This window comes from Magnolia sinica, chromosome 9 (assembly GCF_029962835.1).
Source record: "Magnolia sinica isolate HGM2019 chromosome 9, MsV1, whole genome shotgun sequence".
Classification (NCBI taxonomy): Eukaryota; Viridiplantae; Streptophyta; class Magnoliopsida; order Magnoliales; family Magnoliaceae; genus Magnolia; species Magnolia sinica.
This window is the reverse complement of record NC_080581.1, coordinates 86,162,755-86,182,717: the sequence shown is the minus strand read 5'-3', so window position 1 is coordinate 86,182,717 and position 19,963 is coordinate 86,162,755. Positions and strand designations below refer to the sequence as shown.

The following is a 19,963-nucleotide window of genomic DNA, read 5'->3' as shown; positions in this document are numbered from 1 at the left end:
TGCTTCTCATGCACTCGTCCTTTTGCTCAAGTTAAGCGGTTCTGGACACTACCCAGGTCCGACTCCCGCGATGGATGTCGAGCCCAGTAAGACGAACATTACTCTGTAATTTTAGAACTAATGGCCCACCAACGAGCGGTCTAGAGCTTGTTCGGAAAATCGGGGCATTTTTGGAATGAATTAGGTATTGAGATTTCTCGTGGGTAATGATCAGGGTTTGGATTACCTATATTTATAGGGTGGCCTATTTATAACTAGTGGAAGTAGATATTTGGTCATGATCACTCTAAACTGTCGGTTTTAAACTAAAAGAGCAATGGGTTGATTTGGTTTATTATTCAAGATCTGGGCCTTATCTGACTCTACCCCTGTTAAATCTTTAATTTAATCATGCTTGCCTTGATTAGTTAGCGAAGGGTCGGTTAGATTTGGGCCCTCTGGCCTTTAGTTTCAATGAATTCCCACAATGGCCCTCTAGGATTCCTCATTGGCTTTGGGGCGGACCTAACACCCCTTTGGGCACCAAATTTGGTGTGTAGGTGCCTTGTGGCCCAATGAGGGGTCATATAAAATGTAGAAATAAATGGATGAACGATTATGGGGTTTGAGTAAACGGTTCCGATCTTCAAATGGCCCTATGGGGTCCATTTTGGTAATTGGAGTGGTTTCGGTGGCCCTCTGGTTATGAAATTCATAGGATAATTGCTCCATGGCCCGATGAAGGGCCACGCAAAATTTGGGGACGATTGGATCTGGAGTTTGGTCGCACGGGCCCGATTTGCTATCAACGGTCACCGTTCCACGATCGGGTCCCAGAGTTTGTGGACAGGTGTAAGAAAATTCATTAGACCTCTCCTGAAAATGTAAAAGAGATCCGACGACTGGATAGCCTTGTATCTCAGCTTCATTTGTGAGCTCCAGATTCCAGTCCTGGCATAAGTGGGGTGCATTTAGTCAGTGCCAGATCCCACTTCTGGGTGTTCACTAGGTCCGTGGTCTGCGATGGTCCCCAAGCCCAGTGTAACATCCCGTACTTTTGATACTCGGGTATTACCTTTTAAACCCACGATTAATAAAACTCGAGACTTGTCAACTGAATGACTTGACTTAACACACTACAGGGTAGGATTTCCCAAGCAGCTTTGAGATAAACCGCTGCAACTCGGGAGACTCAGCTTATACCTCACACCAATCAAAGAGGTAAGTGGGATTGAAAAACTTAAACTTAATCAGTTTTTGCAACCATATGTGTTAGCAGTACTCTGGAAACCCACTTTGTGTTTATCTATTTATAAAACTGACCATACATCCACCCATATGCATGGTTAGATTGCTAACCATAAAGCTTCCTTACCTTTAACAAGTCACCTGACCGTCCATCAGGTTTGGATCCGCCAAATGGACCATCCGAATATTAGGATGAATCGGTCATTGTGAAGATCTTCGGGTTTAAGTCCCAACTACCTGATAACTTGTCAATTGGAGGTGTACAAATGTTATTTTGAATTACGGAGTGTGCAAGCCACTAAAGGAGCATCTTGGACATTCTTGGGAGATCGGGGTCCAAATTGGACTAAGAGAAAGAGCACGAAAAATAAAGAATGCCTGCCAAAATTCAAGAAATTCGGACGGCGCACTTAGACGTAATGGACGTCGGAAGCTGGTTGAGAAATGAATGGCAAGATAGTAAATATTCATGAATGTAATTAGATATTACCGTTGAAGCTAAAACATACCGTGCAGCCCACCCGATCGACGGATCTGCCCCATTTTTGGACCTTAATTCTAACAGGGCACGTTAAACATAATGAACAGAGCAGATCGTACAACTACAAGTAGTAAAGTGGACTTCTCAAAAATATCAATTCATTCAAATTTCTACGTGCATGGGATTTGACGGTAAATACCATTTAATGTGTTAACAGATCATGCGGCCCACCTAAAGTTTGGATCTACTTCAAATTTCAAACCATGGGTTAGCACGGCGTGCCAAAGACGGTGAATGGAGTAGATCTTCTGAAAGATCACCACAGGTGGACCCTCATCTATTTTAAACAACCACGCAGAAATCCGCATGTTGTAACAGCAGACGCAAATGGAAATTTATGGAATTAGCACCACACGTTTACTAGTGGTGTGGCTCATCCAAAACTCAGATACATCCCATATTGTGGCCGCTAGCCTAACATTACCTTACAAAACTGATGGAAGGAATGGATTTTCTAAAAACCATACTAGTTGGCCCCCGAAAACAAATGGAAGGGAATCGTTCCCTGACCGTCCGTTCGTTCTATCACAAATGAACGGAAGGCGAACAGACCACCGAAAGTTATGGGGAGAGCCGTGTCGATTGGAGTTCCGACGTGTAACACCAGCTCTCTCTCTCAAGCCAAAAATAGCTAAAACGCAGCATTTATCCATCTTGAGAAAAACAGAGCAACCACTGACGGCCGTCGCTTGGGGATGGGCAAGACCAATCTCAGCCCTTGGATCTCCATCCCCTTGCCTATAAATGGGGAGCTCAGCCCCTCAGACTTCACACAGAAAGAGAGTTGAGAGAGGAAAGAGTCGGAGAGAGAAGAAAGGGAGAAAACAGAGAGAGAGAGAAGGGAGGAAGAAGCTGAGGGCGTTGGGTGTGTGCGTGACCACCCAAGTTCGGGTCGGACCCAACTGTGGAAGGTAACCTCTCCCCTCCATTTTTTGTTAAAAAGAAACTCTAGAAAATCCGCACTAAGCTCCATCACACCACACGTTCATGGCTTGATAAACACCCATCAGCAGGGACTGAACGCATGGCCTAGGACAGGCTCTGTTTGAGGCCAAAAATAGCCTGCGCACAAGCACTGTTTTAAGGTCGAGCATGGTCGGAGTTCGGGCCCTGTTTGGGGCTAAAACATGGCATGTAAATGGCCCTAGTTGGGGGTTGAAATGCTGTGTAGTAGCAGCTCAAAAACAGAGCTCTGTTGAACTACAACGCAGACTGTTACTAGCCCGTAAATGAGGATGGAAACGACCCTGTCTCGGGCCATTTTTGGTCGGGGAAGGTGGTGGCCACCATGCCACTTGTCAAGTATTGAAGTGGGTCGAAAAACGACCGAAGAGGAGCCGCGTTTGGGCCGAAAATCAGGTCGGAAATGACCTCCAAAAAACAAAAACAGCTTGGCTGTGAATGTTGACAATGGAGGAATTAAAAACAAACCTGGGCCTCACCAAAGTTCAGCTGGGCCTCACCAAATGCAAGTGGGCCTCACCAAAAAGCTGGTAGGTTGCCCTGGTTAGGGACCCTAAACAAACGCTAGTGGACCCCACGCTGCACTAGCAGGTGGGCCCCACCCTACCACGGTTGGTGAACCGTGTATATGGCCTCACCTTGGTGTTGTGGCTCATCTGGGCCGTCCACTAGGTGACATAAGTCCCTGACGTTTTTTAATATATATATGTGTTTGAATTGATATATTTAATATTATATTTGTGCATACCCTGAGATCATGTGTTCCATCCCAGCCGTCTATCCACTTGACGGCTTCACCCACACATGTGGCACCACCTCTGAATACATGCGTCCCTCCCACGCACGTGGTGCAGATGAATTGTATCCAGGCCGTTCATAAAGGAAGTCGGACCCTGGCCTTTCAAATATATATATATATATACATATATGTGTGTGTGCATACATGTACCACGCCAAGTACTGTCATCAAATATCTAGACCGTCCATAATTGGACGTTTCCAGGACGTGGCTGCATGGGAGAAAAAGAAAAGAAAATATAATAATAATATATATTCAAGCACATATACATGCACCTGTACGGGCATGAAGATTTAAATTATTATATCTCATATGCATGAGGTATGGTGCATGTGGATTTCACCCAGGATCATTCATCCATGGGAGTCCAGTGATGGACATTTGGAAAATATATGTAATATAATATATAAAGACATATGAATGCATACATGTACACTTGCACATGCATGCAAACTTTAATTTACATTACATAAGATACCTCTGGTATATGAGAACCATCAAAGCAACATGAGGTACAGGGATTGTATCATGACCGTCCATCATGGACTCCAACGCTGGACCTTTTATAACATATGCACGTGGTGAGCCCATGTGGGCCCACACTGATATCATGCTCAATAAGTATCAGATGCATGTAATATATATAGTATTTAAATATCAGAAGTATGCGATGTACATATATAATATTTGAATATCAGATGCATGATATAATATTTTAATATATCTTAGATGCATGAGACGTTAAATACTTATATATTAGATACATGTGGTTGGCCCCATGAGGGACCCACCTGACACTTATGATGAATCCAGACCATCTAAGGTCTGGACGGAGCCACCTTAAAACATTTATTTTATCCACACCGTTCACCCGCCATGGCATATAGGCCAGTCCCACTTGGGTCAAATTCGGACCCAACACTTGGACCAAAATTGGGCCCAGTTCGACCTACAGTGGTGAGCCAAATTGGGCTACCCTACTTGGGTAAATAAGGTGGGCCTAAAGCCTAGAAGGCCTTAACTTCCCTTAAGACTCTTTCTCCCCCACATTAGTAGACAAAAACATGGAAGTGCTTGACCACGTATAAATGGTGATTTAGGGGACTCGTTTGGTGACCTCAGGCCACAAAAAGACTCGGGCCAAGTTCGAGAACACTACCATACAGGTGATGACTTTCCCCTTGGGCTTTCCATTTCTAAATTAGCTAAACCTAGTTGTACTAGATCACCATTATTGTGATACTTGCCCACATGCTAGTTAATCCTTGATCACTATTCACATGACTTGGTAATATATCCTCATTAGTTATTTCATGATGCTTTCTTTCATGCCTTATATGAAGTCATATATTGTCACATGTTAACATGATTTGCTTCTGTACATAATCTTTTTATGCTACACATGGAGGATACTCTGATTGTATGCAAGCCACACTTGGGATGTAATTAGACAAATATGTGAAAAATCGGGACCTTGAACTGGTGTCATTTTGATCAAGGTATCTTATTAGAACATCCCAAGGTGGAGGACCTCATGAGCCGAGGATGGTGGTAATGGGACACTATTCTCGAGCTGTTGGCCTACGCTTGGTGACGAGCCCCCCGTAGTGACCATAAAGGAAACATGCAATGACGGATGACGGATTAATAATGGTTGGCTAATCATGCATTCATAGCATATTGGCGATGACGGATGGCTATTCTGGATGTTGTAGCACGTACCCTAGAGATGTTGGGGTATCGTTTCGCTAGCTCCCAGACCATCGACTATCGGCCCCTGTTCCGACTGGATGATCATTCCCAGGTCGATGATTGCATGGGTGACGAGCCCAAGTCTGACTGGATGTGCATCCCCAGGTCAATGTGCATTCATACATACATGCATCTAATAAGACCGCATATTGCCTGTTTTGGATTACTGCTTGTTTTCCTTTTAACTATGTTTGTTAAGGCGGCGATGTGTAATCTTGAGGGGAATTCACACTGAGCTGGCCACTCATCCATCAACTATCCAACCGTACAGAGTATGCAGGGACGAATGTAGAAGACGTCGGTGCCGACCTGGAAGGTGCGACTATCGAGCCCGAGGGAAAATACTATGATGACGAGCCGCATCAGGATGCAGCGGCGTATTTTGGAGTTAATCAGTAGTTTGATACTTTAATTTTAGGTTTTAGTATTTTGAAAACTTATGAAGATTTTGTAACTAAGACCCCCAGCTGAGCGGGTCAAATATTTGGGCTCTTTACTTCCTTTGGCTATCACACTTTGAGTTTACATTCTGTTGTTTCTCCGATCAATTAACTCCCGGATTTCTGAAAACGAGTCTCGTACTCGAGTCTTAGAAATCGGGGCGTTACAAGTTGGTATCAGAGCGGAGTTTGAGATAGCCTGGCTGTGGGATCTAAGTATACAAAGTCCTTAGGTGAATAACTTAGGACAAACTTAGGGGTTCCCCTTAGAAAGCTGCTAGGGTAAACAAACGTAGAAAACAAAACAACTAGGAACCCTTGAGAAACATCAAGACAGTCGTCTGAACTTAGAAACAGAAATCTTAGCCTCCCCTCAAAAAAAAAAAAGAAAAAAAAAAAACAGAGAACATCTCTCAGGTTAGGGGCAGTCACCCGCGATAGTCAAGTAATGAGATAACTGACCTGGATGCTATTCACGGAAGGTTAAGGACATTCTCCAAACAACTGAACCACAAATTTTGACTTCACAGGAAATCATGCCGCCCATGCTACGATCACATCGTACTGATACAGTTGACATCCACCCCATCCCCTCGAGTGAGCGCCAAAGAGAGCGTAGTCCGGAGTACACTCCAGGCCTTCCACCGGGCATCGCAAATATCGATAACGTATCAGAAACAGTGGGGGATTCTCCTTCTCCACGGAACTTCACCACCGGGCTACCACCACCATACTTAGCACAAGGGACGCCGACCGTTGGAACATCCGCAAGAGATCAGACTGGGGCTACAGCCTTTGCAACCGTTGAACAAATGGCTGCAGCTATGCAGCAACAACAAGACGTATTCATGCACCAGCAACGAGACATACATACCCTCATGATGGAATCCTTGGGGAACCGAGATCGTGGGGAGACGTCCCGAGAAAGATACAGTCGAGGCGTAGACGTCTTTGAAAGGTTTTAGAAGCTCCGACCACCAACATTTGAAGGCGCGCCGGATCCAGTGCAAGCAGAACGTTGGCTAGCAAGGATTTCCAAAATTATGAGGCCCCTAGAGTGCACCGAATCACAGATGGTAATTTTGGCCACGTACTTGTTAGAGGGCGAAGCAGAGAACTGGTGGCAGGGCTTACAACGGAGTGTCCCACCCACATATACATGGTCATGGGCGGGGTTTAAGACGAAGTTCCTCGAAAAATACTTCCCCCGATCGTGTAGGAATGAAAAGATAGCTCAGTTTTTGAGACTGGAGCAGGGCAGTCTGACCGTCGCCCAATATGAAGCCCGATTTGATGAACTCTCTCGATACGTGCCGAAGGCCTTAGAAGATGCTGAGTACAAATTACAGAAATTTAAGGAAGGACTCAGGCAGGGAATCCAGTCGCGACTGTGTGCTTGGGACTTCGAGGACTTCGCCGAGCTAGTGGACAAGGCCATGCGAGTCGAAAAGGATTTTGAGCTCGCCCTAAGGGCCCGCCCCTCTGCTAGGGACATCCCAGTCAGGTCCCGACAGCTGCCTCCTGCCCCATCCATAATAGAAAAGAGAGCCAGGGTCATGCCTGTAGGTGCACCACCCATGCCTCCCGTAAAGAACTGCGAGTATTGCCACAAGCCCGGACACTTTGCACGGACCTGTTTCAAAAGGATGAGGGACGAAGGCATTGCTCCACCAGCAGGTCACCCTCAAACAGGACCAGTAGCTGCCAGGTCAGTACCAAGGCCGCAGATACAGAGATCGGGACCTCCAGTCCACTAGAGGGCCCCCGCTCGTGTATTCACTGTAGCTGCTACAGACACTGAGGAGGACCTCCATCAGACCATTCACGGTACCGCTCACATCCATGGTAACCCTGTCTTTCTCTTATTTGATTCCGATGCAACCTTATCCTTCATGGACTCTACTATTGCAAATAGACTCGAGCTGAACATAACTCGTATACATGCCCCCTTAGTTGTAGCATCCCCCATGGGTAAATTCATCGAAACAGACAAGTTATGTAAAGATTGTCCCTTAACCCTCGCACATCATGAAGTAGCTGTGGATCTAATCCTCATGCCTATGAAGCAAGTCGATGTTATCCTCGGGATGGATTGGCTTTCTCGAGTCCGGGCAGTGATGGATTGTCATGATAGAACGGTCACTATAACCATCCCCGGGCAGGCCTGCTTCACTGTGAAAGGGAAAAGTAAGCGCAATACGCTGGAAAGCTTACAAGCCCTGCAATAGTCAGAATCAGTCGAGTCTATTATCAGTCAAATCCCAGTAGTGCGGAAATTTCCTGAGGTATTTCAAGAGATACCAGGATTACCCCCAAGACGAGCAGTGGATTTCTGCATCGACCTAAAACCAGGAACTGCCCCTATATCAGTACCTCCGTTTCGAATGCCCCCTTGTGAAATGGAAGAGCTTAGGAAGCAGATAGATGAGCTGCTGACCCAAGATTTCATTCGCCCCAGCGTCTCTCCTTGGGGAGCACCAGTCCTCTTCGTGAAAAAGAAGGATGGATCGATGCGCCTCTGCATAGATTATCGACGGTTGAATGAAGTGACGATAAAGAATAGATATCCTCTCCCACGTATCAACGACCTGTTCGATCAGCTCAAAGGCGCCAGATATTTCTCGAAGATTGACTTACGATCAGGATATCACCAGCTAAGAATCAGGGATGAGGATATCCCTAAAACCGCATTCAGGACTTGTTATGGGCACTACGAGTTCTTGGTAATGTCCTTTGGGCTTACAAATGCTCCGGCAATATTTATGGACCTCATGAATCGAGTCTTCATGCCATACCTAGATCGGTTTGTGATCGTGTTCATCGACGACATCTTGGTTTACTCCAAAAGCCAGGAGGAACACGAGCAACATTTGCACACAGTCTTGAGTACGCTGAAGGAAAATCAGCTGTATGCCAAGCTATCCAAATGCGAGTTTTGGAAAAAAGAAGTGAAGTTTCTAAGGCACGTAGTGAAGGAAGAGGGCATCGCAGTCGATCCCGCTAAAGTCGAAGCAGTATCCAAGTGGGACCAGCCCACCACAGTGACCGAGGTTCGAAGCTTTTTAGGTATGGCAGGGTATTACAGGCGTTTCATCAAAGAATTCTCCAGAATCGCACGACCACTCACTCAACTAACGAAGAAGAACGCGCGATTCACCTAGGACGAGAACACGGAGGCATCCTTCCAGGAACTGAAAATGAGGCTGACATCTGCACCAATACTCACCCTCCCACAAGAAGGAGAAAAGTTTGTGGTGTATAGCGATGCCTCGAAGATGGGCCTTGGTTGTGTTTTGATGCAGAACGACAAAGTAATCGCTTATGCCTCCCGCCAACTGAAGAAGCACGAGGAAAACTACCCGATTCATGACCTAGAATTGGCAGCAGTAGTCTTTGCCTTAAAAATATGGAGACACTATCTATACGGTGAGGATTTTCAGCTATTCTGCGATCACAAGAGCCTGAAATACATATTTACACGGAAAGATTTGAATATGCGCCAGCGTCGGTGGATGGAGACACTTAAGGACTTCTATTTTAATATCTCATACCACCCTGGCAAAGCAAACTCCGTAGCTGATGCGCTGAGTCGGAAGAAGAAGCATGAGCTGGTGGCCACTCTGATGATTAAGGAGTGGGAGATGATGGAGTTCGTACAGGACTTCGACATCCAGCTTACCCTCGACGAACCCAATGCGTATGTGGCTCTATTAACCGCGGAGCCGACCCTGGTCCGACATATGATCTCCGTTCAGGACCAGGATGCATGGCTTGTCAAGATGAAAGAAAGATGCAAGAGCGAGGAGATACTAGGATGGAGGGTTGGTAGTGATGGCGGCCTTCGGTATCAAGGACGGATATGCGTACCCAATGATGTAGAATTAAGAAGGGAAGTAATGAAAGAGGCACACCACTCCAGGATGGCCATACATCCAGGGAGTACGAAAATGTACAACAACATAAAGAGGCAATACTGGTGGAGTAACATGAAAAGAGACATAGCCAATTTCGTATCTAGGTGCATGGTATGCCAAAAGATAAAGGCCGAGCACCGCAAACCCTCAGGCCTTCTTCAGCCCCTGCCCGTAGCAGAGTGGAAGCGGGACAGCATCTCTATGGACTTCATTGTTGAACTTCCCAGGACTCAGAAAAAGCATGATTCAATCTGGGTCATTGTGGATAGGCTGATAAAGTCTGCCCGATTTCTTCCTATTCGGGCGACAGATTCGACTGACAATCTGGCAGGGCTCTGTGTGTGAAGTCGTACGATCCTACGGAGTTCCTTGGGAGATCATATTAGATTGTGACTCCCGCTTTACGTCCAGGAGGAACTCGGCACGGAACTCAAGTTCAGCACGGCATTCCACCCCCAGACAGATGGGCAGACAGAGAGAGTGAATCAGGTCCTGGAGGACATGTTGAGAGCTTGTGCCCTCGACTTCAAGGGAAACTGGGACGACCATTTGGCCCTCGCCGAGTTTTCTTACAATAACAGTTTTCAGTTTAGCATAGGCATGGCACCATACGAAGCTTTATATGGTCGCCCCTGTCGAGCCCCGCAGTGTTGGGCTGAAGTGGGAGAGCGAAGTTTGTTAGGACCTGAACTCGTCCAGGTTACTACCCAGGTAATCGATGTTATTCAGAAGCGTTTACGCACCGCACAAAGCAGACAGAAAAGTTATGCGGACAATCGACGACGTGATCTGGAATTTGCAATTGGCGATCACGTATTTTGAAGGTCTCTCCTATGAAGGGCCTGATGAGGTTCGGACAAAAAGGGAAGCTTGCTCCTCGTTTCATTGGACCTTTCGAGATCTTGGACCGTGTGGGAGCCGTGGCATATCGCATTGCGCTACCGATTGCACTGACTGGTATCCACAACGTCTTCCACGTGTCTATGTTAAAGAAGTACACGCCAGATAAGTCACACGTGATTAGCTGGGAACGGATTGAACTTGCCGACGACGCTTCTTATACTGAAGAACCCATCCGCATCTTAGACCACAAAGAGCAGGTCTTGCGAACGAAAACGATACCATTAGTCAAGGTTCTTTGGTCACACCATGGAGAAGAAGAAGCGACTTGGGAACAAGAAGCTGAAGTTAAGGAAAAATATCCACACCTATTCAGTGACACACTAAAGGTAATTTCGAGGATGAAATTTTTTTTTAGGGGGGCAGACTGTAACATCCCGTACTTTTGATACTCGGGTGTTACCTTTTAAACCCACGATTAATAAAACTCAAGACTTGTCAACTGAATGACTTGACTTAACACACTACAGGGTAGGATTTCCCAAGCAGCTTTGAGATAAACCGCTGCAACTCGGGAGACTCAGCTTATATCTCACACCAATCAAAGAGGTAAGTGGGATTGAAAAACTTAAACTTAATCAGTTTTTGCAACCATATGTGTTAGCAGTACTCTGGAAACCCACTTTGTGTTTATCTATTTACAAAACTGACCATACATCCACCCATATGCATGGTTAGATTGCTAACCATAAAGCTTCTTTACTTTTAACAAGTCACCTGACCGTCCATCAGGTTTGGATCCGCCAAATGGACCATCCGAATATTAGGATGAATCGGTCATTGTGAAGATCTTCGGGTTTAAGTCCCAACTACCTGGTAACTTGTTAATTGGAGGTGTACAAATGTTATTTTGAATTACGGAGTGTGCAAGCCACTAAAGGAGCATCTTGGACATTCTTGGGAGATCGGGGTCTAAATTGGACTAAGAGAAAGAGCACGAAAAATAAAGAATGCCTGCCAAAATTCAAGAAATTCGGACGGCGCACTTAGACATAATGGACGTCGGAAGCTGGTTGATAAATGAATGGCAAGATAGTAAATATTCATGAATGTAATTAAATATTATCGTTGAAGCTAAAACATACCGTGCGGCCCACCCGATCGACGGATCTGCCCCATTTTTGGACCTTAATTCTAACAGGGCACGTTAAACACAATGAACAGAGCAGATCGTACAACTACAAGTAGTAAAGTGGACTTCTCAAAAAATATCAATTCATTCAAATTTCTACGTGCATGGGATTTGACGGTAAATACCATTTAATGCGTTAACAGATCATGCGGCCCACCTAAAGTTCGGATCTACTTCAAATTTCAAACCATGGGTTAGCACGGCGTGCCAAAGACGGTGAATGGAGTAGATCTTCTGAAAGATCATCACAGGTGGACCCTCATCTATTTTAAACAACCACGCAGAAATCCGCATGTTATAACAGCGGACGCAAATGGAAATTTATGGAATTAGCACCACACGTTTACTAGTGGTGTGGCTTATCCAAAACTCAGATACATCCCATATTGTGGCCGCTAGCCTAACATTACCTTACAAAACTGATGGAAGGAATGGATTTTCTAAAAACCATACTAGTTGGCCCCCGAAAACAAATGGAAGGGAATCGTTCCCTGACCGTCCGTTCGTTCTATCACAAATGAACGGAAGGCGAACAGACCACCGAAAGTTATGGGGAGAGCCGTGTCGATTGGAGTTCCGACGTGTAACGCCAGCTCTCTCTCTCAAGCTAAAAATAGCTAAAACACAGCATTTATCCATCTTGAGAAAAACAGAGCAACCACTGACGGCCGTCGCTTGGGGATGGGCAAGACCAATCTCAGCCCTTGGATCTCCATCCCCTTGCCTATAAATGGGGAGCTCAGCCCCTCAGACTTCACACAGAAAGAGAGTTGAGAGAGGAAAGAGTCGGAGAGAGAAGAAAGAGAGAAAACAGAGAGAGAGAGAAGGGAGGAAGAAGCTGAGGGCGTTGGGTGTGTGCGTGACCACCCAAGTTCGGGTCGGACCCAACTGTGGAAGGTAACCTCTCCCCTCCATTTTTTGTTAAAAAGAAACTCTAGAAAATCCGCACTAAGCTCCATCACACCACACGTTCATGGCTTGATAAGCACCCATCAGCGTTGGGGGTTGGATCGAAACATAGCTTATATTCTTGTTGATATTGATTTATGGTCGTCCCTACTAGATCATCGCGTGCCTGCAAAACCAAATAACAATGGAGACCCTGACTATAGCAGGGAACCCTCTGATGCCAAAGTTAGAACAGACGCTCTGGGTCTAGTAGAACTAGGTTTTTTGTGCCTAGCTTCTACTATACGTGGGGTTCCATTTTATAGCCCTTTGGTGCTAGTTACATATATGGCAATGAATTTCTCATACAGTCGCGTATCATGCAAGGGATCATCCCCGGGATATTAGGCATTATCCTCTACGCGATTCTTGATGAAATTTTTGAAGAATTAATCATCCTTTTACACGAAGGAGATCTCTTAATGGTCGGCTTCCAAGGAGGTCGTGGTCGACAGTCGATGTCGACTCTAAGTCGGGTTAGCCGAGGTCCTACAAACCGATTTGAACTGTTAATTATGGTCAGAGCCTATCTTTGAGGCCGGGTCGGTACTTATAGCATTCGTTGGTTGTGACGGTGGGACATCAGCCAGAGCCGGGGTCACTGCTTGTGGTTGGAGCTCGAGTTGGTCGTGAAGGTCGTGCTTAGCAGTCTAAGCCAAAATCTTACTCGATCTCCATTTCTAAACTATCTGCCTTCTGTTTTCTATCCCATCCCGCTTGTTAGGTCAACCCGATTTTACTCATAACAATTCTTATTCATGAACTTGTTATATGCCAAAGTCGGAAACTTTCCTTTCGCAAGTGAACTGGTACATTATCTTCCACTTGAAATACCTTATGGCACCAATGTTTGTTAGTCTCTTTTTTAGACTTTTTATAGTCCTTACAATCTCAAGCAAAATGCCCGGTCTTTCCACAAGACATAGCAATGTCTTTTGGATTTTTCATTTTTTTTCTTTTACGACTTTTTAAATTTCTTGTTATCTTTATTGAGTCTAGGGATTCATTCTTCTCAAGGTTATTCTTATCCTGGGATGGCCTTTCAATTGCATTCACCTTGGATAAGGATGCACTATTGTTATCATCTTTTTTGTCTCGATTACGAATTTTTTTCTCAATTTAGAGATGCTTTTGAATCTTTCCAAAGTAAATTCTTTAGATTTATGCATTAGTTTCTTCTTATAATCTTTCCAACTTAGAAGTACCTTAGCGATTATGGCCGCAACTTATAAGGATTTAGATAGATCAATTTTTAAGACTTTATTTTATTTATAATCACTTGCAATTCTTGGATCTTGACCATCAGAGGCTCATTATCTACAATTTGAATTTGATGTACCTGACACTTCATTCATTCTCTTTCAAACTTCTATTTGTATTCCAACGCATTTCAAATTTCTTTAACAGAGTTTGTTTGTGTACAGGTCATATAGACGATCGGACGGGGTGTTCAAGATGTGACCATGATACAACAAGTCATCTTCTTGTTGTTTGATTCTTGCAGTGATTAGTTCTGTAGAATTGTTGTCAATTGCTTCTGAAAATGATTGTAGGTTCAAGTACAGGATGTAAAAAAACTTTAGAGTGGTAAGAAGGAACTTAAGATTATCTTGCCACTTTGTGAAGTTTTTACCGTCGAATCCATCAAGCCTTATTAAATCCTAGTTCATCAGCTTGATTAATGCAATACTTTTGGTATCTATGTCAATCATGCTTTAAGATTGTTGAAAAAAATAAAACTAAAATTTTGAAAAATGAAAATAATTTTAATAGATTGACTAGAATCGAGCTTAAGCACGTATTAGATACACTATCCTTAAAGCATTTGGCCCCTCTCCTTTGAGATTAGAGATCATTTGCAGGTTGGTGACGAATTGCTTTCAGGATAGGATAGGCTTGCATGTAGAAATCATGAAGGAACCACCTTAGGAACTCGGCTAACGCAGTTAGTCTTCTCCAGCAGACTCATTGAGTATTCCAACTCAAAAACTCAATGAGTGTGAAAACTCAGTGTTATATAAAAGAAATAGAACTTTTTTCTATAGACAAGAACTAGATTGTGATGTTGATGCTCTGGACTTGGAGGGGTCCAATTTTTATAGATGGAGGGAGTGGACAACTTCTCCCAAGGCCATCAAAGTTTAGAACATTGCAAAAGCGGAGATCGGATCGTTTAGATCACTGAATGATTAGCCATTTCAAATCATTAGCATTAACCAGTTTTTAGTTTTACGCCACCAGCGCCTCTATAGCCACACTGCCTCACTACTTGCGCACATGTCTGTATGTTTTCTAGTGTTACATGTAACCAAGCGCTCTCTCTCCCTCTTTTCTCCAAGTAAGTTAACTATTCAAAAGATAGCATATAACACTAAAATGGTTTCCATCTCTAAGTGATATGGGGTAAATGAAAAAATTGTTTTTTTCACAATTTTTTAAAAGAATTTTGGAGGAAGAATAATTTGATTTTTGAATTTCAAAATGCAAATGCATTTTTAATTTAATCACCATTATGAGAGAAATTCTCAATAAGTGCAGCCTCTGTGTGTGTGTGTGTAGTGTGAAAACGAGAGGGTTGTCTTGTAACACCCCGTACTTTCCAGTACTCGCGTGTTATCTTTTAAACTCGCGATTATTGAAACCCGTGACCACATGACTTAACCTAACACATATAGGGTAACATTTCCAAGAGACACTGAGACAATCCACCGTGACCTTGGAGACTTAGTTTAAACTCCACACTAGTCAAGGAGGTAAGCATGATCAAATCACTCAAGTCCAATATTCAATTTCTAAGATAACTTGTGTTAGCAATATTCTGAAAACTCAATCCACGGAAGATAGTGGGTAACCAAAAAAGTATCCTTGTGTTTTAGACACACATTTAACCATTGGAAACAAATATAGAACCCATCTGACCGTCAGATAGAGTCATATGGTCCAAATATAGTCCCAAAAGGTGTACAACGGCTCACCTGGGCCTCACCAACAGCCCAAAGTGGGATAGTACCTCCAGAAAAGGCTTCCAAAGCATTTGAACGGAACCGATCTAAGGAGACCGTCACAATGGATCCTGTACACAGTGCATGTGCACCAAATATCTCCCTTGTACGAGATGCACCAAACTACAACAATCGGTCAAAAGACCTTCGACCGAACCCATTTGCAAACACAGAAAACTCTTCCCGCCATTTCAAACATTTGAAATCAAGGACTTTCAAACCCCAAAGTGGGCCACCCTGGCCACTTTCCGGACAATCCAAACTGTCCATTTCACTCACATGGGTCCCCTGATCAAAACCGTATAGGGGTTTGGGTCCGTGCATAGGAACGGGTGAGATGGGTTTGGACCGTCCATTCCCTTAACTTGTGGCTAGGATTCGAGGGAGAGGACCACCTGATGGCTTCTCTTTCAAGGCAAACCTCCCACTGACTGGTGGACCCAAGCCTCCCACGAACACAGCTGGGAAGGTCCTTTCATGGCCAAAAACGGCTAGGCAGGGCCATGAAAGGCATTCGTCTTTTGGGTTGAGAAGGCCGGCGACGCAACCGCCGCCCACTGTGGCCGCATTAAACCCAACCGTCAGCTCCTCCTCCCCCTTTTTGCCCATAAATAAACACCCTGGCCCTCAGGATTCACACAAGTAAGAAAGTTGAGGGAAAGAAAAGAGAGTAAGAAAAGAGGGAGAGTGGTGCTGAGCTCGGCCGGGTAAGTGACCCAAAACTTTAGTCCTTTTCGTTTCTTTTCTTTTATCTATTTTCTTTCTCATAATCATGCAATGATAGGGCCTGTATGAGCCACGTTTGGGGGCCCAAAAACCGTCCATAGTGGAGCTCGAACGGGGCCTGAATGCAGCCCCTGTTTTGTGGCTGAACGTGGCCTGAAAATGCCCCTGTTTTAAGGCCGAATGTGGCCTGAGTTCAGGCCCTGCTTGGGGCCGAACCATGGCATCTAAATGGTCCCAGCTTGGGGCTGAAACTCGGTCCAGGATCTGCTCACAAAACGAGCTCTGTTTCAGCTGCAGCCCGGGCTGATATCAGTCCGAAAATCCAGGTAAAAACAACCCTGTTTCGAGCCGTTCTTTGACGGTGAAAGTGGCAGCCACCGTGCCTCTGGTTGAGTACTGATGTGGGTTGGAAAAACAGCCAAGAAGGCCAAAAATGGCCTCCCAAAACAGCCTGCAACAGCGGCCGTTTCACCTTGCAGCTGACGGGCTGCTCTGACCATGGGCCCAGCAAAAATCGCAGGTGGGCCTCACTCAACGACATTGGGCTGCCCTGACTGTGGGCCCCGCACTGACCGTGGGCCCCACCAAATGTAAGGGGGGTGCACTAATGATAAGCCACCTTGAGCCACTTGTGTTTGGACCATCCATCAGGGACGTTACGTCCAGATAGGGACCCTGGGCTGGACGTCCCTCAGTGACGTCCAGTGCTGGACGATTTTTTTACCTTTCTTTCTTCTTGTTTGAAAACAAAATAAATAAATATATTACATATGTACTATACAGCTAGCGTGGTGGGGCCCACATGCGTGGACCCACCTCATGTATGTATTCTATATTTGGGCCGTCCATCTGTTGGACGGTCACTGCCATTGATGTCAGCAGCTTGTGGGGCCCACACATGATTTATATGTCTTACCCGTGTGATCATCAGCACCGTCCATTGCTGGACGGTGCCATGTAAGGCCCTACCTTGATGTATGTTTTGTATTCCACGCTGTCCATTTGGACGGGCTGTGGGGACCTCACCTTGATGTATGTGATTCATCCTAGCCGTCCAAACGGTGTGACCCACTGCCCTTGACGTCACCAGTCCTGGGGGACTGATATCCACAACCGTCCACCTGTTTTGTCAGCTAGGGACCCACCTTGATGACGTGTTGTACATCCACTCCGTCCATGGGACGGTGGACACCATCGTGATGCATTTATTTCATCCACACCGTTCAGATCATGTTGGACGGTGCTGGAAATTTTTTGGGCAGTGTTGATTTACGTGGACAATGTTTGGGCGGAGATAATCATCATTAGTAAGCCATGTGCCCCATAAAATGATAGTATACAGTGATACACATGCTACACTTGCAACTATTGAAATAATTTTTGATGCAGCCCAAGCCCTTACGAGGGCCATCCATAAGGCCCACCTGATACATATGAGGCCCAGTTCAACCCCTGGTAGTGATGAGCTTGAGCTCGGTATGGCCACCTTACTTGAATAAGTACATGGTGGGCCTAACACAAGCCTAAAAGGCCTTGGTTTTGCATCCCTTCAACATTCTTGTTAGTTGGACAAAACCATAGGAATACCTGACAAATATAAACTATGATTTTAGGAGATTCCTTGAGTGACCTTGGGCCACAAGAAGACTTGGACCGAGTTCGCAAACACGACCCTACAAGTGATGAATCTTTCCCCTTGAGCTTTGCTCTTCCTTGTTAGCTTAAGTAGCAGTTCATTTTATTTTTAATTGATAATTGACATCTCTGATTCATGATAACTTGTGTTAGATATTGAATCTGATTATCAATCATATGCTCAACACCTAGTTTGTATGAATATCCACATGTTGTACTTGTGTATTCGTCATGTTCATAGATTGTTTATGAATTTCTTATAAACCTTGAACTATGACACTTACTAAATGTCTACCTAAATCGGTTGCTTGCAAATTCGGATAATAATGGCTAGAATTAATCATGCATACATGGCACTCCTATTTTTGAATGGACTAACTATTGGAAAGGTCCATCTTTCTTAATTTGAGATGGGCTGACTGTTTGAAAGGCTCATTCTCTTGCTTAACGGACCAACTGTTTAAAAGGTTCATTCTATTGTTAAAAAATGGGCTAACTGTTTGAAAGACCCATCTTATTGCGTAAATGAGCCAATTGCTTGAAAGGCCCATTCTTGTCTAAGTGCGCCAACTGTTTGAAAGGCCCACTATCTAACTTGAGCGGGTCGACTGTTTAAAAGACTCGTTTCTTTGTAAGTTGAATGAGTCGACTATTTGAAAGACTCATTCTCTTGCCGGGGTGAACCGACTGTTTGAAAGGTCCATTCCCCTATTTGGGATGAGCTGACTGTTTGAAAGGCCCGTCCCCAAGCATGAATGAGTTGATTGCTTGAAAGGCCCATTCATGTCTAAGTGGGCCGACTGTTTGAAAGGCCCACTACTTTGCAAGTTGAATGAACTAACTGTTTAAAAGGCCCATTCTCTTGCATGAATGGACTGACTGTTTGAAAAGTCTATTCACTTGGCCAACTGAATATGCATCCCCAGTTGATGTGCATTCACGCATCCATGCACTTAAATAAGATTGCATCATGAAATGTTTTGTATGTTTTAAAACTATGCTTAACTAATGCGGTAGTGTGTAATCTTGAGGGAAATTCACACTGAGTTGGCTATTCATTCATCGAATATATAACCGTACAGGTAGTACAGGTGACTTAGGTGATATTCAGGTTTAGTCCGATGAGAAGCCGTTATGATTGACAAGGATGCGTGGTTGTATCTATCTCGAGAAGCTACATGATCTTGCGACTTTCATTTATATGCATTTTAAGTTTTTCTCATATATTGAATCATGAAAATTCTTGCAATTGTTCATATAGAGACATTGGTTTGTATAAGTCATTATGGGCAACCTCTTGTATATCCTAAATGAAATTTGAAATTTTCCTTTATGCTTACTTGTCCATTCTACGCTCATCTTCTTACTCTGATAAAAGAAAAAATAAATAAATAAATAAACTCGAATTTGACCATCCCTTAAGGTTAACACTCGGGTTTTTGGGAAACGGGTCCTATACTCGGGTCCTGAAAAGTTGGAGGTGTTACTATTGGTATCAGAGCATAGCTTGGACAAACTTGGCCTTGGGAAATGATCTTATACAAACCTTGAATGTCTCAAGTTTAAAATTTAAATTTGAACTTAGGTGAAATTCCTTTAGACTTAGAAGAACGGTTGAGAATGTAGAAACTCAAACTTAGTCTCCCTTAGAAATTTATCAGGAATAACCGTTTGAACTTATGAGAATTTCCCCTGTAGCTAGGAGAAATTGAGAACATAGAAACTCAAAAATTCTAGGCTCCCTGGAAAAATTGTTTAGATAATTCTAGAACTTAGAAGTGAACTTAGGTTCCCTTAGAATTAGAGGATTAGTCATTTGGATGTATGTGGAATTCCCTCAAAATAAGAGAAATTTTAAAACATAAAAATTTCAAACTTTAGACTCCATTGAAAATTTTAAGTTAGACCCTTAGACTTTAAGCTTGTGGAAATTCCTTAGACATGATTAGGGTAGCCATTTCGAAATTAAGTGAAATTCCTTTAG

The 19,963-nt window shown here is 44.2% G+C and overlaps 2 protein-coding genes across 6 annotated transcripts in view; both read left to right on the top strand.

Moving 5' to 3' along the window:
• LOC131255940 (disease resistance protein RPM1-like) overlaps positions 1 to 19,963 on the top strand; it is a 96,982-nt gene that overhangs the window by 39,824 nt on the left and 37,195 nt on the right. The gene's annotated exons all lie outside the window — the stretch shown is intronic.
• Positions 6,796 to 7,479, top strand: LOC131255313 (uncharacterized). The gene has a single exon (XM_058256010.1). It carries the CDS (start codon positions 6,796 to 6,798, stop codon positions 7,477 to 7,479), a length of 684 nt encoding a protein of 227 aa, XP_058111993.1.